General features: G+C 37.4%; 1 protein-coding gene across 1 annotated transcript in view; it reads left to right on the top strand.

The window, feature by feature from the left end:
- The first annotated feature begins 6,430 nt into the window (after positions 1-6,430).
- Positions 6,431-17,863, top strand: part of LOC138705199 (uncharacterized) — a 62,746-nt gene continuing 51,313 nt past the window's right edge. Inside the window, exon 1 of the mRNA XM_069833942.1 lies at positions 6,431-6,559. Within this exon, the coding sequence (XP_069690043.1) occupies positions 6,511-6,559 (49 nt within the window). The 5' untranslated portion in view covers positions 6,431-6,510. The remainder of the gene's footprint in view (positions 6,560-17,863) is intronic.

Raw genomic sequence — 17,863 nt, 5'->3', positions numbered from 1 at the left:
CGCTTTTAGAGAATCCGGAGGTTCATTGTCCTCCTCACATAAGCTCGCCATTGATTCCTATCTTGAGCAAGATTAATTCAATCTAAGCATCATACCCCACATCCCTCAAATCCATGTTAATATTATCCTCCCATCTACGGCTCACTTGTATTGTTATTTTATTGTCTCTTTAAATACTAGTTAAGGTCTGAGATTTTTATAATGTTTTATGCATCACCCTGTTGAAACTGCATTTGTGTACCTCATTTTAATCGTGACAACGTTTTTTAGTTCTTTTAAGCATTCTGATTATTGTATTATGTCTCTGTTCTGTAAAGAATTTTAGATAAGGGCGCAAATACCCATAGATGCTGACGCGCCCTTTTTAAACCCCACTAGCTCAACTCTACGGCTCAGTTTCCCTAAAGATCTTTTTCCTCAGGTCTTCCAAATAACACTAAATGCATTTCCGGATTCATCCATACCTGCTACATGCCCATCTCAAACCTTTGGATTTAATGCTCCTAATTATGTCAGGTGAAGAATGCAATGCGTGTTGTCTGTGTCGTGTAGCTTTCTCCATTCTTCTCTAACTTCATCCCTCTTAGCACTTAATTCTTGAACTTCCTTTACCTCTGTTGCTCTCTCAAAGTGACAATCCAAGTTTCACAATATACAAAAGTACCGGTAATATAATATAACCGTTTTATAAATTCTAACTTTGGGTCTTTTTAAAGCAGTGTAGATGATAAAAAGCTTCTCAACCGAATAATAGCAGGCATTTCCCATATTTATTCTGCGTTTAATTTCCTCCCAAATGTAATTTATATTTGTTACTGTTGTTCCAAGATATTTGGATTTTTTCACCTCTTCAAAGAATAGATTTTCAATTTTTATATTTCCATTTCGTACTATGTTCTGGTCACGAGACATACTCATATACTTTGTTTTTTGTAGGATTTACTTCCAAACCTATCTCATTATTTGCTGCAAATAAAATCCCCCCCCCCAATAATACAAAAGTAATGAATGTCTGGGGAGCAAACCATTTAAATTATAGTATTAGAAGTAATCGAATTGCAAACTGAATGGATCCTTTCGGTTGATCTTGGTTGCACTCTCTTCCACGTCTACTCCAGATACATAGAAAATGAATTGGTCATATTCCAAATACAATGAAAACAATGTTTATCACGAAAGTGAGGCAGAAAGTAAGACTCAGAGATAAGGTTTATAAGGCCTCTGACAAAACAGAGGCTAATGGACCATAACAAATAATATTGCATTCAAAATCGTAATTACTGTCCACACAGTAAACACGTACGGAAGCAATTAAGTAATCACCTCAGAAGAATGGCTCCAGATGGAACTCCACCAAATCTCTTAAATTAACAGAACGACAGAAGGATGCCCTGAAAACGATGGAAGGAGAAATTACTTCGTCATTCCTTAGATAAAACTGACAGAGAACCCTAATCCACAAATCTATTGATGGTAACTAAATGATCCATTCATTCATAGTTTTCTGCCCAGAGGCACGAGTTTCACTGCAAACCCGGCAATCGCCAATCTTTCCTATTTTCTACCTTCATCTTTGTCTCCGCATATGATCCATATATCTTAATGTCGTCTATCATCTGATATCTTCTTATGCCCCGAACTCTTCTCCCGTTCACAATTTCTTCCAGTGCATCCTTCAGCAAGCAGTTTATTCTTAGCCAGTGACCCAGCCAATTCCTTTTTCTCTTCCTTATCAGTTTCAGCATCATTCTTTCTTCACCCAATCTTTCCAAAACAGCTTCGTTTCTTATTCTGTCTGTCCATTTCACACGCTACATTCTTCTCCATATGTATATTTCAATTGCTTCTAGTCGCTTGTCTTTACTTTGTCGTAATGTCCATGCTTCTACATCACACAATGCCACGCTCCACACAAAACACTTCATTAGCCTCTTCCTTACTTCATTTTCCGGACGTCTGCAGAAGATGTTCCTTTTCTATTAAAATCACACTTTGCCATTGCTATCCTTCTTTTGACTTCCAAGAAGCACTTCATGTTGCTGCTTATTGGAAAGATTACGCCATATTTGTAGTTTTTCTTGGGATATATCAATACGATAGCTTTCCGTTGCTTTCCGCACACCACTCTATCGTTCACATCTTAAAAGACCGCAGGAGGTACCAGCTGTAGCTGAGAGTGGATTTGACTAACTAGACCCTCCGAACTTGACCGAAATTCACAGCAGGGATTACATATCCGTTCTATCAGGGTTATTGACCCGCCCAAAGATCGGGAAATCCCAAATAACATTAGTCTATTATGGTTTCCAATTTCTGAATTATGATCACCCCATATATACTACCCATGTATGGTGGGTCCCTATCACCACGGCATGGCGCGTCCTCAGGTTGCGGATAGAGGAGACGGCCTCCAGATATGGAGGGTAGCTGCGAATATATTGAATAAGCAGTCGTGGACAGCCGATATGGGGTGGTCCTCCAGCTTGGGGGTTGGGTGAAGGTCTAACAACCCATCACCATAAAAAAAACAGCTTGTTACGAATCCCTACAATAAGCCTCGGAATAGGACTGATTCTCTGGCACGATCACAGCAAAGGAATAAGGTTTTGAGATTTGGCACTTGGAACGTAACTAGTCTTAATAGAACAGGAGGGGTAACATTAGTAGCAAAAGAACTAGCTAGATATAGAATAGACTTCGTGGGAGTACAAGAGGTTAGGTTAGATGGGAATGGCACATCACAAATAGGAGATTACTTGTTGTATTATGGGGAAGGAAACAATAATCACCAATTAGGAACAGGATTCTTTGTTCATAAAAGAATAAAATCAGCAGTAAAAAAGGTCGAATTTATCAGTGACAGGTTATCATATCTAGTACTTAAGGGTAGATGGTGCGACATCATAGTTATAAATGCTCACGCCCCTACAGAAGAGAAAGACGACCATATAAAGGATAGTTTCTATGAGGAATTGGAACATACTTTTGATCAATTCCCTAGATATCACATGAAACTTTTATTGGGGGATTTCAACGCTAAAGTAGGACGGGAGGATATTTTTAGACCATCTATTGGAAAAGAGAGCCTACACGCAATTAGTAGTGACAATGGAGTTAGATTAGTCAACTTTGCCACATCGAAAAATTTAATTGTCAAAAGTACAACATTCCCCCATAAGGATATACATAAATATACTTGGACTTCTCCAGATGGATTGACACACAACCAAATAGATCACATCTTGATAGATAAACGGAGACATACTAGTATAGTAGATATTCGAACTTTCAGGGGTGCAGACTGTAATTCTGACCATTATTTGGTGATTAGAGAATTAAGAGAAAGGTTATCAGTAGCCAAGTTAATATTACTAAATTCAATATTTTGAAAGTAAAGGACGAGGAAACTAAGCAAAATTATCAGGTGGAAATTTCGAATAGGTTTGCCACTTTAGAAAGTTCCGACGAAGTTGAGGAAGAATTAAATGTTAATAGCGTGTGGGAAAATATCAGAGATAGTATCAAAATTGCAGCTGAGCAGAGCATAGGTTATTATGAAACTAAGAAAAAGAAACCGTGGTTTGATGAAGATTGTTGCATGGTAGTAGAAAGAAGGAAACAGGCAAAATTGAAATTCTTACAGGATCCAGTTAAGGAGAAGAGAGATAATTATTTCAATGGAAGACGGGAAGCAAGTCGTAAGCTTAGGAATAAAAAGAGAGGTTACTTGAAGGAAAAACTGAATGAGGTAGAAACAAATAGTAAGAATAAAAACATTCGAGATTTATATAAGGGTATAAAGGAATTTAAGAACGGATATCAGCCCAGGGTAAACGTGATCAAGGATGAGAATGGTGACTTGCTTGCAGACTCTCCATCAATCCTAAACAGATGGAAAAACTATTTTGCGCAACTACTAAATGTACATAGGCCAAATAGAAATGATCGGGACGAAATTGAAATACAAACTGCTGAGCCATTTATACCCGAACCCACGCTTTCAGAAGTCGAAATTGCGATAGAAAATCTGAAAAAGTACAAGTCTCCAGGTATCAATCAAATTCCAGCAGAATTAATACAAGAGGGTGGAAGGGCATTATATAGCGAAATTTATAAACTTGTACTTGCTATTTGGGAAAAGGAAATTGTACCAGAACAATGGAAGGAGTCCATAATTGTACCTATTTTTAAAAAAGGGGGGCAAAACCAACTGTGGTAACTTTCGAGGAATATCACTTTTGTTGACGTCGTACAAAATTTTCTCCAATATTCTTTTGAGAAGATTAACTCCGTACGTAGATGAAATTATTCGGGATCATCAGTGCGGTTTTCGGCGTAATAGATCGACTATTGATCAGATTTTTTGTATTCGACAGATAATGGACAAAAAATGGGAGTATAAGGGTAGAGTACATCGGTTATTCATAGATTTCATAAAGGCATATGACTCGGTTAAGAGGGAAGTATTATATGTTATTCTTATTGAATTTAGTATTCCCAAGAAACTGGTTCGACTAATTAAAATGTGTCTCACTGAAACATACAGCAGAGTCCGTATAGGTCAGTTTCTATCTGATGCTTTTCCAATTCACTGCGGGCTAAACCAGGGAGATGCACTATCACCTTTACTTTTTAACTTCGCTCTAGAATATGCCATTAGGAAAGTTCAGGATAACAGGCAGGGTTTGGAATTGAACTGGTTACATCAGCTTCTTGTCTATGCGGATAACGTGAATATGTTAGGAGAAAATCCACAAACGATTAGGGGAAACACGGAAATTTTACTTGAAGCAAGTAAAGCGATCGGTTTGGAAGAAAATCCCGAAAAGACAAAGTATATGATTATGTCTCGTGACAAGAATATTGTACGAAATGGAAATATAAAAATTGGAGATTTATCCTTCGAAGAGGTGGAAAAATTCAAATATCTTGGAGCAACAGTAACAAATATAAATGACACTCAGGAGGAAATTAAACGCAGAATAAATATGGGAAATGCGTGTTATTATTCGGTTGAGAAGCTCTTATCATCCAGTCTGCTGTCCAAAAATCTGAAAGTTAGAATTTATAAAACAGTTATATTACCGGTTCTTCTATATGGTTGTGAAACTTGGACTCTCACTCTGAGAGAGGAACATAGGTTAAGGGTGTTTGAGAATAAGGTGTTTAGGAAAATATTTGGGGCTAAGCGGGATGAAGTTACAGGAGAATGGAGAAAGTTACACAACGCAGAACTGCACGCATTGTATTCTTCACCTAACATAATTAGGAACTTAAAAATCCAGACGTTTGAGATGGGCAGGGCATGTAGCACGTATGGGCGAATCCAGAAATGCATGTAGAGTGATAGTTGGGAGACCGGAGGGAAAAAGACCTTTAGGGAGGCCGAGACGTAGATGGGAGGATAATATTAAAATGGATTTGAGAGAGGTGGGGTATGATGATAGAGACTGGATTAATCTTGCACAGGATAGGGACCGATGGCGGGCTTATGTGAGGGAGGCAATGAACCTTCGGGTTCCTTAAGAGCCATTTGTAAGTAAGTAAGTAAGTAAGTAAGTAAGCATATATACTACTCGAGCTAAATAACAGCTGTGGGCTGGATGAGATGATGATAAATGCAAACAAGACGAAGACCATGGTCATAGGCAGAAAAGTAAAGAAGGTAAACTTGCGAATTCTAAATGAGGCAGTACAGCAAGTGGACAGCTTCAAATTCTTGGGATGTACTATAAGCAGTAACATGAGCTGCTGCCAAGGAGTCAAAAAGAGGATAGGGATGGCAAAGGAAGCTTTTAATAGAAAAAGGAGTATCTTCTGCTGACCTCTGGAAAAATAACTAAGGGACAGACTAATTAAGTGCTTTGTGTGGAGTGTAGCATTGTATGGGGCAGAAACATAGACATTACATTGTGAAGAGAAGCAACTAGAATCATTTTAAATGTGGATATGGAGAAGAATGGAGCGTGAGAAATGAACATACACAATAAGAAACGAAGCTATGTTGGAAAGAGTGGGTGAAGAAAGAATGATGCTGAAACTGATTGGGAAGAAAAAAAGAAATTGGCTGGGTCACTGACTAAGAAGAAACTGCCAACTGAAGGATGCACTGGAAGGAATGGTGAAAGGGAAAAGAGTTCGGGGCAGAAGAAGCTATCAAGCAATAAACAATATTAAGATACATGAATCATAAACGGAGACCAAGAGGAAGGCAGAAAATAGGAAAGACTGGAGAATGCTGAGTTTGCAGTGAAAGACATGCACTTGGACAGAACACTACGAATGAATTACTCCGTAATTACAAATGGACGCATAGCACGCCATATTATAATGAAACAAATGTGTCGTGTATTATATAATCTACTTCCATTGCTATGAGCTTATCATAGAAAAGTACGTAATCCAACACGTTGTCGGTGTGGCGGCCGTATAAAAGAAGTCGGTGAGGCTCTTCGTTTTCACCGTGACGGCGTACCATTCACAGCAGAGCAGTTGCCTTACAACAAGACAATGAGAACGTCACTGTTGATCTTCGTCCTCGCTGCATTCGTCTTGCTTGGTAAGTTCAACACTTCAATGCCCGGTTCACTGTTACCGTCACCAAATCTGCCACATTTCGCTTCCTGATGCACGAAATTATAAATATAAAAATTCGTTGCACTTATGCTCTTCGATTAGGCCTACTTCATCTGATTCCTGCCCTTCGCTTTTTGAAGACATATTCTCTTCCCAGTTGCTTGTTCATTTTCCCTTCCTTTCTTCATTTCCATTTCTTGATTATCATAATCCTTGATGTCTTATTCTTTCTCTATCTGTTCGTCTTCCTCCTTCAACTTAACTTCACGTCCTTCTGCATCACAGTCTCAGTATCACTTTTTTTTAAATCCAATTTAATAAACCCTATTTCTTCACCCTAAGGTATATTAGGGTTATAGTTGGCACCAAAATACATATTTTATAACCAAAAAACAATAATAAAATTATAATTAAAATTGTGGTCACAGTTACAATTCACATGAATTATGTAGAAGAATGCACCTTAATGAAAGAATGGATCCTGTTAAAGATTAATGAGATGTTTGAGGAATAATCAATGCAAAAGATATACAAGAATGACTAACCGTTTCAGAGTAAAGCAATTAAATCTATCTATAAAGAAACCAGCATAAGCTTAGTGATAGGAGGAAACTTGAGAGAAGCGATTCCCACTAATAAAGGAGTCAGACAGGGCTGTAGTATCTCGCCGACACTTTTTAAAATTTACATTGACGATATGTTTAGAACATGGAAATATTAGTGTATGTTAATCCAGGATTATATTTAAAGAACAACACTTTATTGAACTCCCTTTTATATGCTGATGATAAAGAAATTATCCAAGACAGTGATGATAAATTACAGAAATCAATTTATGTTTTAAATAAAATAACAAAAGAATATAATTTTAAAATTGCAGCTCAAAAAACCAAAACAATGGCGTTTAAAGGAAGATACCCAATAAGAACAAAAATAGTAATCGATGAAATAATAATAGAACAGGTTAAATATTTTAAGTATCTAGGATGCTACATTTCATATGAAGGAGATATAGACCTGGATAAAAAAAAACTTAATAACTTTCGAAATATCTGTGGAACAATCCATAGATCTTTAAAAAACAAAACAAGAAAAGATACATGGATACAATTTTTCAATACAATCGCAGTACCTATGCTAACTTATGGAAGTGAAGCCAGAATAATGACAGAAAAAGATAAATCAAAAGTCCAGGTAGCAGAAATGAAATTTATGAGAAGTACACTAGGATGTACAATACAAGATAAAAAGAAGAACATAGATATACGGAAGAAATTAGAGATGGAACCACTGCTGGAGAAATTATAGAGAAATAACAGAAGGTGGTGTGAACATCTACAAAGGATGCCGAATTACAGACTGCCAGCTTTAGCAATGGGATATAAACCAAAAGGAAAACGAGATGTAGGAAGACCAAGAGCGAAATGGGCGCCGGAACAGGTTCAACATGAACCTAATCCTTGAAGTGAAGAAGAAGAAGAAGAAGAAGAAGAAGAAGAAAAAGAAGAAGAAAAAGATAATGAATAGTACATTAATATAACAAAGTTTGATTTTCACTTTCAAATTAATAATTAATTCATGAACAATGGAACAGTTAAGAGTAATAAAAGGATATTACAAGCAATGATTTACGGTTACAAGTTACATACGTGATTCAGGAACAAGTACAATAATTAAAATAATAAGACAAGTAATGACTTATAACTAACGAATAACGAAATTCTTGAAGGGCAATATGTAATAGTATGGGGCAATACAAAAGATTTTAAAACAAATGTAAACAGCAAAGGAATAGTAGAAAAATTGACTTAAAATTACAAGTTAAACACATTCTTTTTAAAGCAATAGGTAACAACAAAGAGATACTAATATCAATACACTGACTGTAGTTACAGATTAAACACATTATTTTAAAAACAAACACGGAAAGGATCAATAGCTATTTTCAGGCATTATATACATGGACCATGTCTTTAATTCACATCTTTTTGACGTTACTTCGTACATTATTTTGTCCACACCTGTGGAGTAACGGTCCGGGCCCGGGTTCGAATCCCGGTCGAGGGAAGTTACCTGGTTGAGGATTTTTTCCGGAGTTTTCCCTCAACCCAATGCGAGCAAATGCTGGGTAACTTTCGGTGCTGGAAACCGGACTCATTTCACCGGCATTATCACCTTCATTTCATTCAGACGCTAAATAACCTGGATGTTGATACAGCGTCGTAAAATAACCCAATAAATATATACATATATATATATATATATAATAGTAGGGGCAATACAAAAGATTTAAAAACAAATGTAAGCAGTAAAGGAATAGTAGAAAAATTGACTTAAAATTACGAGTTAACATATTCCTTTTAAAGCAATAGTAACAACAAAGAGATACTAATATCGATACACTAACTATAGTTACAGGTCGACCTGGTTGGCGAGTTGGTATAGCGCTGGCCTTCTATGCCCAAGGTTTCGGGTTCGATCCCGGGCCAGGTCAATGGCATTTAAGTGTGCTTAAATGCGACAGGCTCATGTCATTAGATTTTTATTTTTATTTTATTGGGTTATTTTACGACGCTGTATCAACATCTAGGTTATTTAGCGTCTGAATGATATGAAGGTGATGATGCAGGTGAAATGAGTCCGGGGTCCAGCACGGAAAGTTACCCAGCATTTGCTCGTATTGGGTTGAGGGAAAACCCCGGAAAAAACCTCAAACAGGTAACTTGTCCCGACCGGGATTCGAACCCGGGCCACCTGGTTTCGCGGTCAGACGCGCTGACCGTTACTCCACAGGTGTGGACGTTAGTAGATTTAGTGGCATGTAAAAGAACTCCTACGGTACACAAAATTGCGGCACATCCGGCGACGCTGATATAACCTCTGCAGTTGCGAGCGTCGTTAAATAGAACATAACATTTAGTTACAGATTAAACACATTTTAAAAACAAACACGCAAAGGATCAATAGCTATTTCCAGGTATTATATTGATGGACCATGTATTTAATTCACATCTTCTTGACGTTACTTCGTATATTATTGTGTTTCAATCTATTTCAATTTGTTATTTTTCACTGTAACAACAAAAATGTGTTTCATAAAGCCTCAAGGCATTTCTCTATAATTATTGTATCATGGTACTCTTTGTCAATGGCAAACTATAATGGTTATAGGAAGGAAGAAATATATATATATATATATATATATATATATATATATAATACCTATTAAACATATTATTTTAGAAGCAATAAATAGCTATACTAAGAGATGACTTAAATTTACGAATTAAATACATTATTTAGTAACAACAATTGACAATAAGGAGGTATTACAAGACATGGCTCAAAATTAGAAATCAAATACCTAATTAAAATAGAAATTAAAACCAATAGTACAATGCTATAGTATGCGAAATTGAAGACTTACAGTTTCATAATAGTTGATTAGAACTAATACGATTTTTTTTTCCCAGAATAATTTAACATTTTACAATTTCACGAATATTCTATTCTAGAAGGACATGAAATAATTATATGATTTAGAGTTTGTAAGTATAATGGTTAACGGTTTGGTAAATGTATAATTTAAAGTGTTCAGGAACAACTCAAACTCGTATCTTTCACGGCAAAAGACTGGACAATCATATAATACATGTTTGACATCTTGAGATTCCTCCCCGCAAATGCAAGTTGCATCGTCTTTAATGTGGAATCTATTTAAGTATTCCTCGAATTTTTTTTTGACTGGACATGGAAAATTCGGGGAATGTAGGTATCGATAGTGGCCAAAATGGAGCCGGTAGCTGTCAAAGCATGATTACCACGTGGTTTTGTTATGATGTTTTCTTGTGTTTATTACATCGTGAAATGTGCCGGGTTGTAATTCTAATAGTGGATCTGGCTCTCACATTTCAGCGTTTAGTACGCGATAAACGGTTTAGGTGTATAATCGTGACAATTTCCAAGTTAAGGAAATTACAGTTTGTTGTTGTATAGTCAACTGTCCGAAGACAGGTCTGAACCTCACAAATGATACCAACAAAGCATCACTTATGAGGCAACTATGCCAAGAGATAATCGGGTAGGGTGGCCAGTTCCTATCCTCCTAAAATGACAGTGTTACACATAAAACATTTTGAACCTAGATTACTGTAGTTATTAGGAAATATATATTTTCCTGTCGTAAATGGTGATGTTTTTCGTATTCCTCGGTAAATTCCGAATCTTACCCATGACGCCTAAAGAACCATATTTCCTAATCAACTTTCATACCGTAGTGTCAGTCATTCTAACGCCAGAAAGAATCCACATCAACGGAAAGGGGAACAGATGGAGAGAGAAGAAGAATTTTTCAGGGAATGGTATGAAAGGAATATTATTAGCACTTTTGATCAGTTTCAAAGTGATGTTCAGGAAAAAACTGTGGTTCCATTTATGACTGTTGTTTAAGGTGACTATGTTATTTTCTTAAATATGAAAGATGATAGTGTAGAAGAAATTCCATCATTAATAACTATACAAAGGTGTTGAACGAGGGAAAAACATTTCAAACCAATTATCGAGAAAAGTGAAAAGAAGTCATGAAGAGTTAGGCCTAAGTCTAAAAATAGCAAAACATAAAGAATTGAAATTCAGGACGAATTAGGCTAAGAACCCTAGGTTGTCAACATCTATCTATTTACCTACTTACTTACAAATGGCTTTTAAGGAACCCGAAGGTTCATTGCCGCCCTCACATAAGCCCGCCATCAGTCCCTATCCTGTGCAAGATTAATCCAGTCTCTATCATCATATCCCACATCCCTCAAATCCATTTTAATATTATCTTCCCACCTACGTCTCGGCCTCCCTAAAGGTCTTTTTCCCTCCGGTCTCCCAAATAACACTCTATATGCATTTCTGGATTCGCCCATACGTGCTACATGCCCTGCCCATCTCAAACGTCTGGATTTAATGTTCCTAATTATGTCAGGTGAAGAATACAATGCGTGCAGTTCTGTGTTGTGTAACTTTCTCCATTCTCCTGTAACTTCATCCCGCTTAGCCCCAAATATTTTCCTAAGCACCTTATTCTCAAACACCCTTAACCTATGTTCCTCTCTCAGAGTGAGAGTCAAAGTTTCACAACCATATAGAAGAACCGGTAATATAACTACTTTATAAATCTAACTTTCAGGTTTTTGGACAGCAGACTGGATGATAAGAGCTTCTCAACCGAATAATAACACGCATTTCCCATATTTATTCTGCGTTTAATTTCCTCCTGAGTGTCATTTATATTTGTTACTGTTGCTCCAAGATATTTGAATTTTTCCACCTCTTCGAAGGATAAATCTCCAATTTTATATTTCCATTTCGTACAATATTCTGGTCACGAGACATAATCATATACTTTGTCTTTTCGGGATTTTCTTCCAAACCGATCGCTTTACTTGCTTCAAGTAAAATTTCCGTGTTTTCCCTAATCGTTTGTATATTTTCTCCTAACATATTCACGTCATCCGCATAGCCAAGAAGCTGATGTAATCCGTTCAATTCCAAACCCTGCCTGTTATCCTAAACTTTCCTAATGGCATATTCTAAAGCGAAGTTAAAAAGTAAAGGTGATAGTGCATCTCATTGCTTTAGCCCGCAGTGAATTGGAAAAGCATCAGATAGAAACTGACCTATACGGACTCTGCTGTATGTTTCACTGAGACACATTTTAATTAATCGAACTAGTTTCTTGGGAATACCAAATTCAATAAGAATATCATATAATACTTCCCTCTTAACCGAGTCATATGCCTTTTTGGAAGTCTATGAATAACTGATGTACTGTACCCTCATACTCCCATTTTTTGTCCATTATCTGTCGAATACAAAAAATCTGATCAATAGTCGATCTATTACGCCGAAAACCGCACTGATGATCCCCAATAATTTTATCTACTTACGGAGTTAATCTTCTCAAAAGGATATTGGACAAAATTTTGTACGACGTCAACAGAAGTGATATTCCTCGAAAGTTACCACAGTTGGTTTTGTCCCCCTTTTTAAAAATAGGTACAATTATGGACTCCTTCCATTGTTCTGGTACTATTTCCTTTTCCCAAATAGCAAGTACAAGTTTATAAATTTCGCTATATAATTCACTTCCACCCTCTTGTATTAATTCTGCTGGAATTTGATCGATACCTGGAGACTTGTACTTTTTCAGATTTTCTATCGCAAATTCGACTTCTGAAAGCGTGGGTTCGGGTATAAATGGCTCAGCAGTTCGTATTTCAATTTCGTCCCGATCATTTCTATTTGGTCTATGTACATTTAGTAGTTGCGCAAAATAGTTTTTCCATCTGTTTAGGATTGATGGAGAGTCTGCATGCAAGTCACCATTCTCATCCTTGATCACATTTACCCTTGCCTGATATCCGTTCTTAAATTCCTTTATACCCTTATATAAATCTCGAATGTTTTTATTCTTACTATTTTTTTCTACCTCATTCAGTTTTTCCTTCAAGTAACCTCTCCTTTTGTATGCCTAACAACTAACTTTTTAGTGAACGTTTGCATTTACTGCAGTAGGCTAACTTATATGGAAATCAGGGTATGATTTTCAATTCACTGAAAACTATTTTCAGGTTTCGTTTGCACTGTCAAGTTCATAACTTCATAGCAATGCCTTTCTACTCGTACCGTATCTATCTTGTTGTCTCACCTTTGAAATTGAACTCAACATCGCTCATAAATTAACTCTGGACGTTTATTTAGGACAAAATTTAGTAATTCAACTTAATATATACGAAAAATTGAACTATTTTGACATATAGATATGGCGGAACCGTCTATATAAATGGAAATGTTTGGACCGCAGCGGCGGCCATCTTTTTTCCGTATTAAGTTCTGAGTATTGGAGACGGTCTTGCCACAACACAGACTTTGGGTAACTGCCACACGAAATTGTATGACGTCACGCTCTTGAAGTATTGGCGTTGCAGTTTAAAATATTAAGGCTACCATAACTAAAAAAAAAGAACCCTAGTTTTTATGTAGTGTACCAAATATTTATGTAAATAGAGATGGTCGATATTTCACAAACCAATATTTTGTCAAATGATTTGGTTGTCATTTACAAACCTGTAACTGATGACGCGAAATATCTGTGACAAAATATCGCTATCGAAATCTGCTCCGTATATATTATTCTGTGATCGACTTTAGTAATAGTAAATAATTCTGTGTGTTATTATTTAAATGCTTTAGGCAGCGCTTATGGAGCCCGTTTATTGGTATTTTATTTTTTTTTTACTTAGCTGCAGCGTTTAACGTTTACCTCACATGTTAATTTATTAGCTGTTAGTATTATAAATTATTTTATCAATTTTATTTCGTCTGTCATATATAACAGCACTGAAGGTTAAATGGGCCTTTCATATAAAATAATTCCGCAAAGAGTTGTAATCACGCAAATAAAATTTGCAACCGCTTTACTACAACGCTTGTAAAACACTCAGTCTATCTAAATTTTAAATCTGCCGCCACAAATTTGTACTCTTGCTGTACTCGGATCAACCGAGTAATGACGTCACAGTAACTCCTCCGAACCGAACCGCTCTGTCCCCAGCCCTAAATGGAACTGGCCACGTTATCAAATTATCTCCTTGCTCAGTTTCCTCACGAATTATGCTTTAGTGGTGCCACTTATGAGGCTCCAACAGTTTTCAGACTGTTGACTAAGCATACGTACATACATTAGCTTCCCATTTCAATAGCAGCGAACAGGAGGCGAGACCACTGTCAATGGCAATGGAAAAATGGAAGAACCAATTAAAAAGTACGCGAAAACGCGTCTTTGTAAGGGAATTTGGGACTAAGAAAAACCGAATATGTGAGCTGCAAGCTTGCTGTCCGAGTTTAGTCGTTCCACTTAAGGAACTTAACAGAATTTTTAAGCGAAAATCCGGACAGTACGTACGCTAGCAACTACTCCACCATGGGAACACACAGCTTGACAAACCACAAGCCTCGCATCGTTCCATGTTGGTTGAAGCATGATCTTCGATGCGTTGTAGACGAAAACGCGTTTACTCCGTAAGACTTCCATGTCCTGTTGCCCACGTAACCTTCCTGCGCGAGATGACAAGGTCAGCTGCAACTACGTTGGAACGGCTTCTACGCAGCGCCGGCCTCGCACGTCGCATGCATCGGTTCAGAAAAACCAAGGCTTAATATAGGGCTGGGCATCAAGAGCGAATTCTACTCTCTCAACGGGGAGCCATATGACTTCTCTTCAACCCCTATCTTCCCCCCGAACACCGTGCAGCGTTGATGCCGTCACGGATGAATATTAAGCGTCCCCGTTTAGAGTTTGGATTCGCTCCTGGTGCCCAACCCTGGATAAGAGGATCTGACGGATTAAATCAGGAACAGATAAAGCTAAATATTCGAATACATATCATGAGATTATAATATCATATTCCCTTGAGTACTGACTTACAATAATAGAGTCCACACCTGTGGAGTAACGGTCAGCGCTTCTGGCCGCGAAACCAGGTGGCCCGGGTTATAATCCTGGTCGGGGCAAGTTACCTGGTTGAGGTTTTTTCCGGGGTTTTCCCTCAACCGAATACGAGCAAATGCTGGGTAACTTTCGGTGCTGTACCCCGGGCTCATTTCACCGGCATTATCACCTTCATTTCATTCAGACGCTAAATAACCTAGATGTTGATGCAGCGTCGTAAAATAATCCAATGAAAAATACAATAATAGTATATTACGATGTACCAAAGTACATGCGATATTTCAGTGCAGAAGCTCTGCGTCATCATATGATGATGGAAGAGTGGAACAGAGAAAAATTATTTCCGGCACCGGGATTTGAACTCGGGTTTTCAGCTCTACGTTCTGATGCTCTATCCACTAAGCCACACCGGATTCCTATCCCGATGTCGGATCGAATCCTCTTAGTTTAAGTTCCACCTCTTGGGTTCCCTCTAGTGGCCTATATTCATGCACTGTGACATAGATGTATGACCGTTGGCACAATGTCCACACATGTGCAGAGGTGCACTCGTTAAGAGTGACTAAGTGGCCGGGATCCGAAGCAATAAGCGCCATCTTAAATCACAAAGTGATTATTTTTCGCATATCATATATTAGTTACCGTAATTTCCCAGAACTATGGTCCAAAACTCATTATGTACTACATAGTCCCCCAAGAGTTCGGTGTTTGCCATTTAAGGCGCCACTGTGATGGAATTATGTTCCCCATAGATGCTTCTATCTACCATTACACGTGGCAATGACATGGGTGATTAAGAAAGTCAGTGTGCATCGTTCTATTGAATGTATGAAGACACGAAAAATCATTCAGTTTGTAATTGTCTGTTTTATTAAGGTCTCCTCTGTAGAACTGATACGTTATAGATACATGTATCTTTGTAAATTAAACCTGGCTATATAGTGTTTACTTTCACGTAATAATTACACTGGCAGAGATTAAGGACTCTACGTGAAAAATGTTTAACCTCAAGGCCAGAAGTCAGTCCTCAACTATGTACCACAATTTTTCGTGGACCATAGTTGTATTTCATTTTGAAATATTTGTTTCAATAAAATGTGATCAATATGATTATTTACTTCTGCAAATACGGTATCTCAGTATATTCTAAAACACCATTTAACATTATACTCAAGTAAACAAAGAAACAGGCTGTTCCAGCATCAATGGTACTAGCACGAATGATGGTCCGGGTAAACGAAAACTTCAGGGTAGAAGGAAAGCAACCTTCCCTGTAAGTGACTATTAGAGCGATGTAATTGAATTGCATACAGTTTATGATGTTTCCGGTGTTCTCTCCATATTTACAGACAGTGAGTCAGATATGGACAAGAAGACGAAATCTGTTAAATTAATGCTAAAGGCACATAGTTATATGGTAGTTACTTGTGAGGAGGAATTGTGGCCAGGGAATTTTTGGAAGTGAAGAACAATGGAGCTGTTGTTTCATGTGTAGTAAGAAGGGGCAATTATTGAGATGGCGAGAAATGAAAGACATTTTATTCTATAGAAAGAAAAACATAATAAAACAAATTGAAGACCCCAAATGCGTCTCGAAAGAGAGAGATCTATTTTCAATTTCAGAAATACAATAGATTTCAAAGGTCGAAATAATCTTAATGAATGTAGTTCTCAGTACGATAAATAAACATTATCAGTGAATTTATTTGGATAATATTTCGCTAAGAATGTGTTAGTTTATTTTGATACCGTACTTTTGTTCTTTAATATACACTCACCTGCAAAAAAACCGGGCTAACTATACTTTCTTTAAAATTATTTAAAATTGTAGGATTTTTTAAATAATTGTAGGTGTGCTGAGGTTCATTTAGTTATTAATTTATTTTGTGATACGTAACAATGTAATACTGAATACGTAATAGCCAACAATGATCTGAAAAGAAGATTCGTTCTTCTTGTAATATTGTGTGTAAACTTCTCGGACTCATTTCAAGCTAAGCTGAAGATGTCTACGGACTGGTAAGCTCTTTTGAGGCCGTATTGGAGTACTTCATTGTATACAAATGACACTAAGTCCTACTGATTCAGAAAAAGTGGTTGCATTGATAGAAGATGGGAATAGCGTTATGTGGTTGCAGTTCTTAGGATTCTCGATGGACCGTACAACGAGTGTACCATCGCTTTAGAGAGACAGGAGGGTATTCCAGGAGACCCGGTTCAGGAAGAAAACGAATAACTTCGGCTCGTGACGACCATTTTATTGTCCTATTAATAAATCGCCATTCCACAGCTATTGAGACCAGAAGAGCCTTCGAGAAAATAAGACAAGTTAACGTGAGTGAGAGAACTGTAAGAGGACGTCTGGATGAATGTGGGCTGATTCCAGAAGACCAGCTAAAGGCCCAGAATTGCTCCAGCAACATCATGTTGAACGATTACGTTTTGCTCACAATCATGCTAATTGGAACCTGGGGGAGTGGCGACGAATGCTCCTCACAGATGAATCGAGATTTAGTTTACAGATGGACGTGAAATAGTGTGGAGAAGATAAGGAGAACGTTTTTCTTCATGTACCTCCAGTTCACGTGTGAGTTTCAAAGGTGGATGAGTAATGGTATGGGGTGGCATTTCGTACGAAGCTCACACGGAACTTGTTTTCATTAATGGAGGTGTTTTGACTGCTTCAAGATACATCGAAGAAGGTCTAATTTAACATGTGGTACCATATGCCCCACTTATTGGTGGAAAGTTCCTGTTAATGCATGACAATGCTTGCCCTCATGCTAC

The sequence above is a fragment of the Periplaneta americana genome, chromosome 8, assembly GCF_040183065.1.
Source record: "Periplaneta americana isolate PAMFEO1 chromosome 8, P.americana_PAMFEO1_priV1, whole genome shotgun sequence".
NCBI lineage: Eukaryota > Metazoa > Arthropoda > Insecta > Blattodea > Blattidae > Periplaneta > Periplaneta americana.
This window is presented reverse-complemented; position numbering and strand designations above follow the sequence as displayed.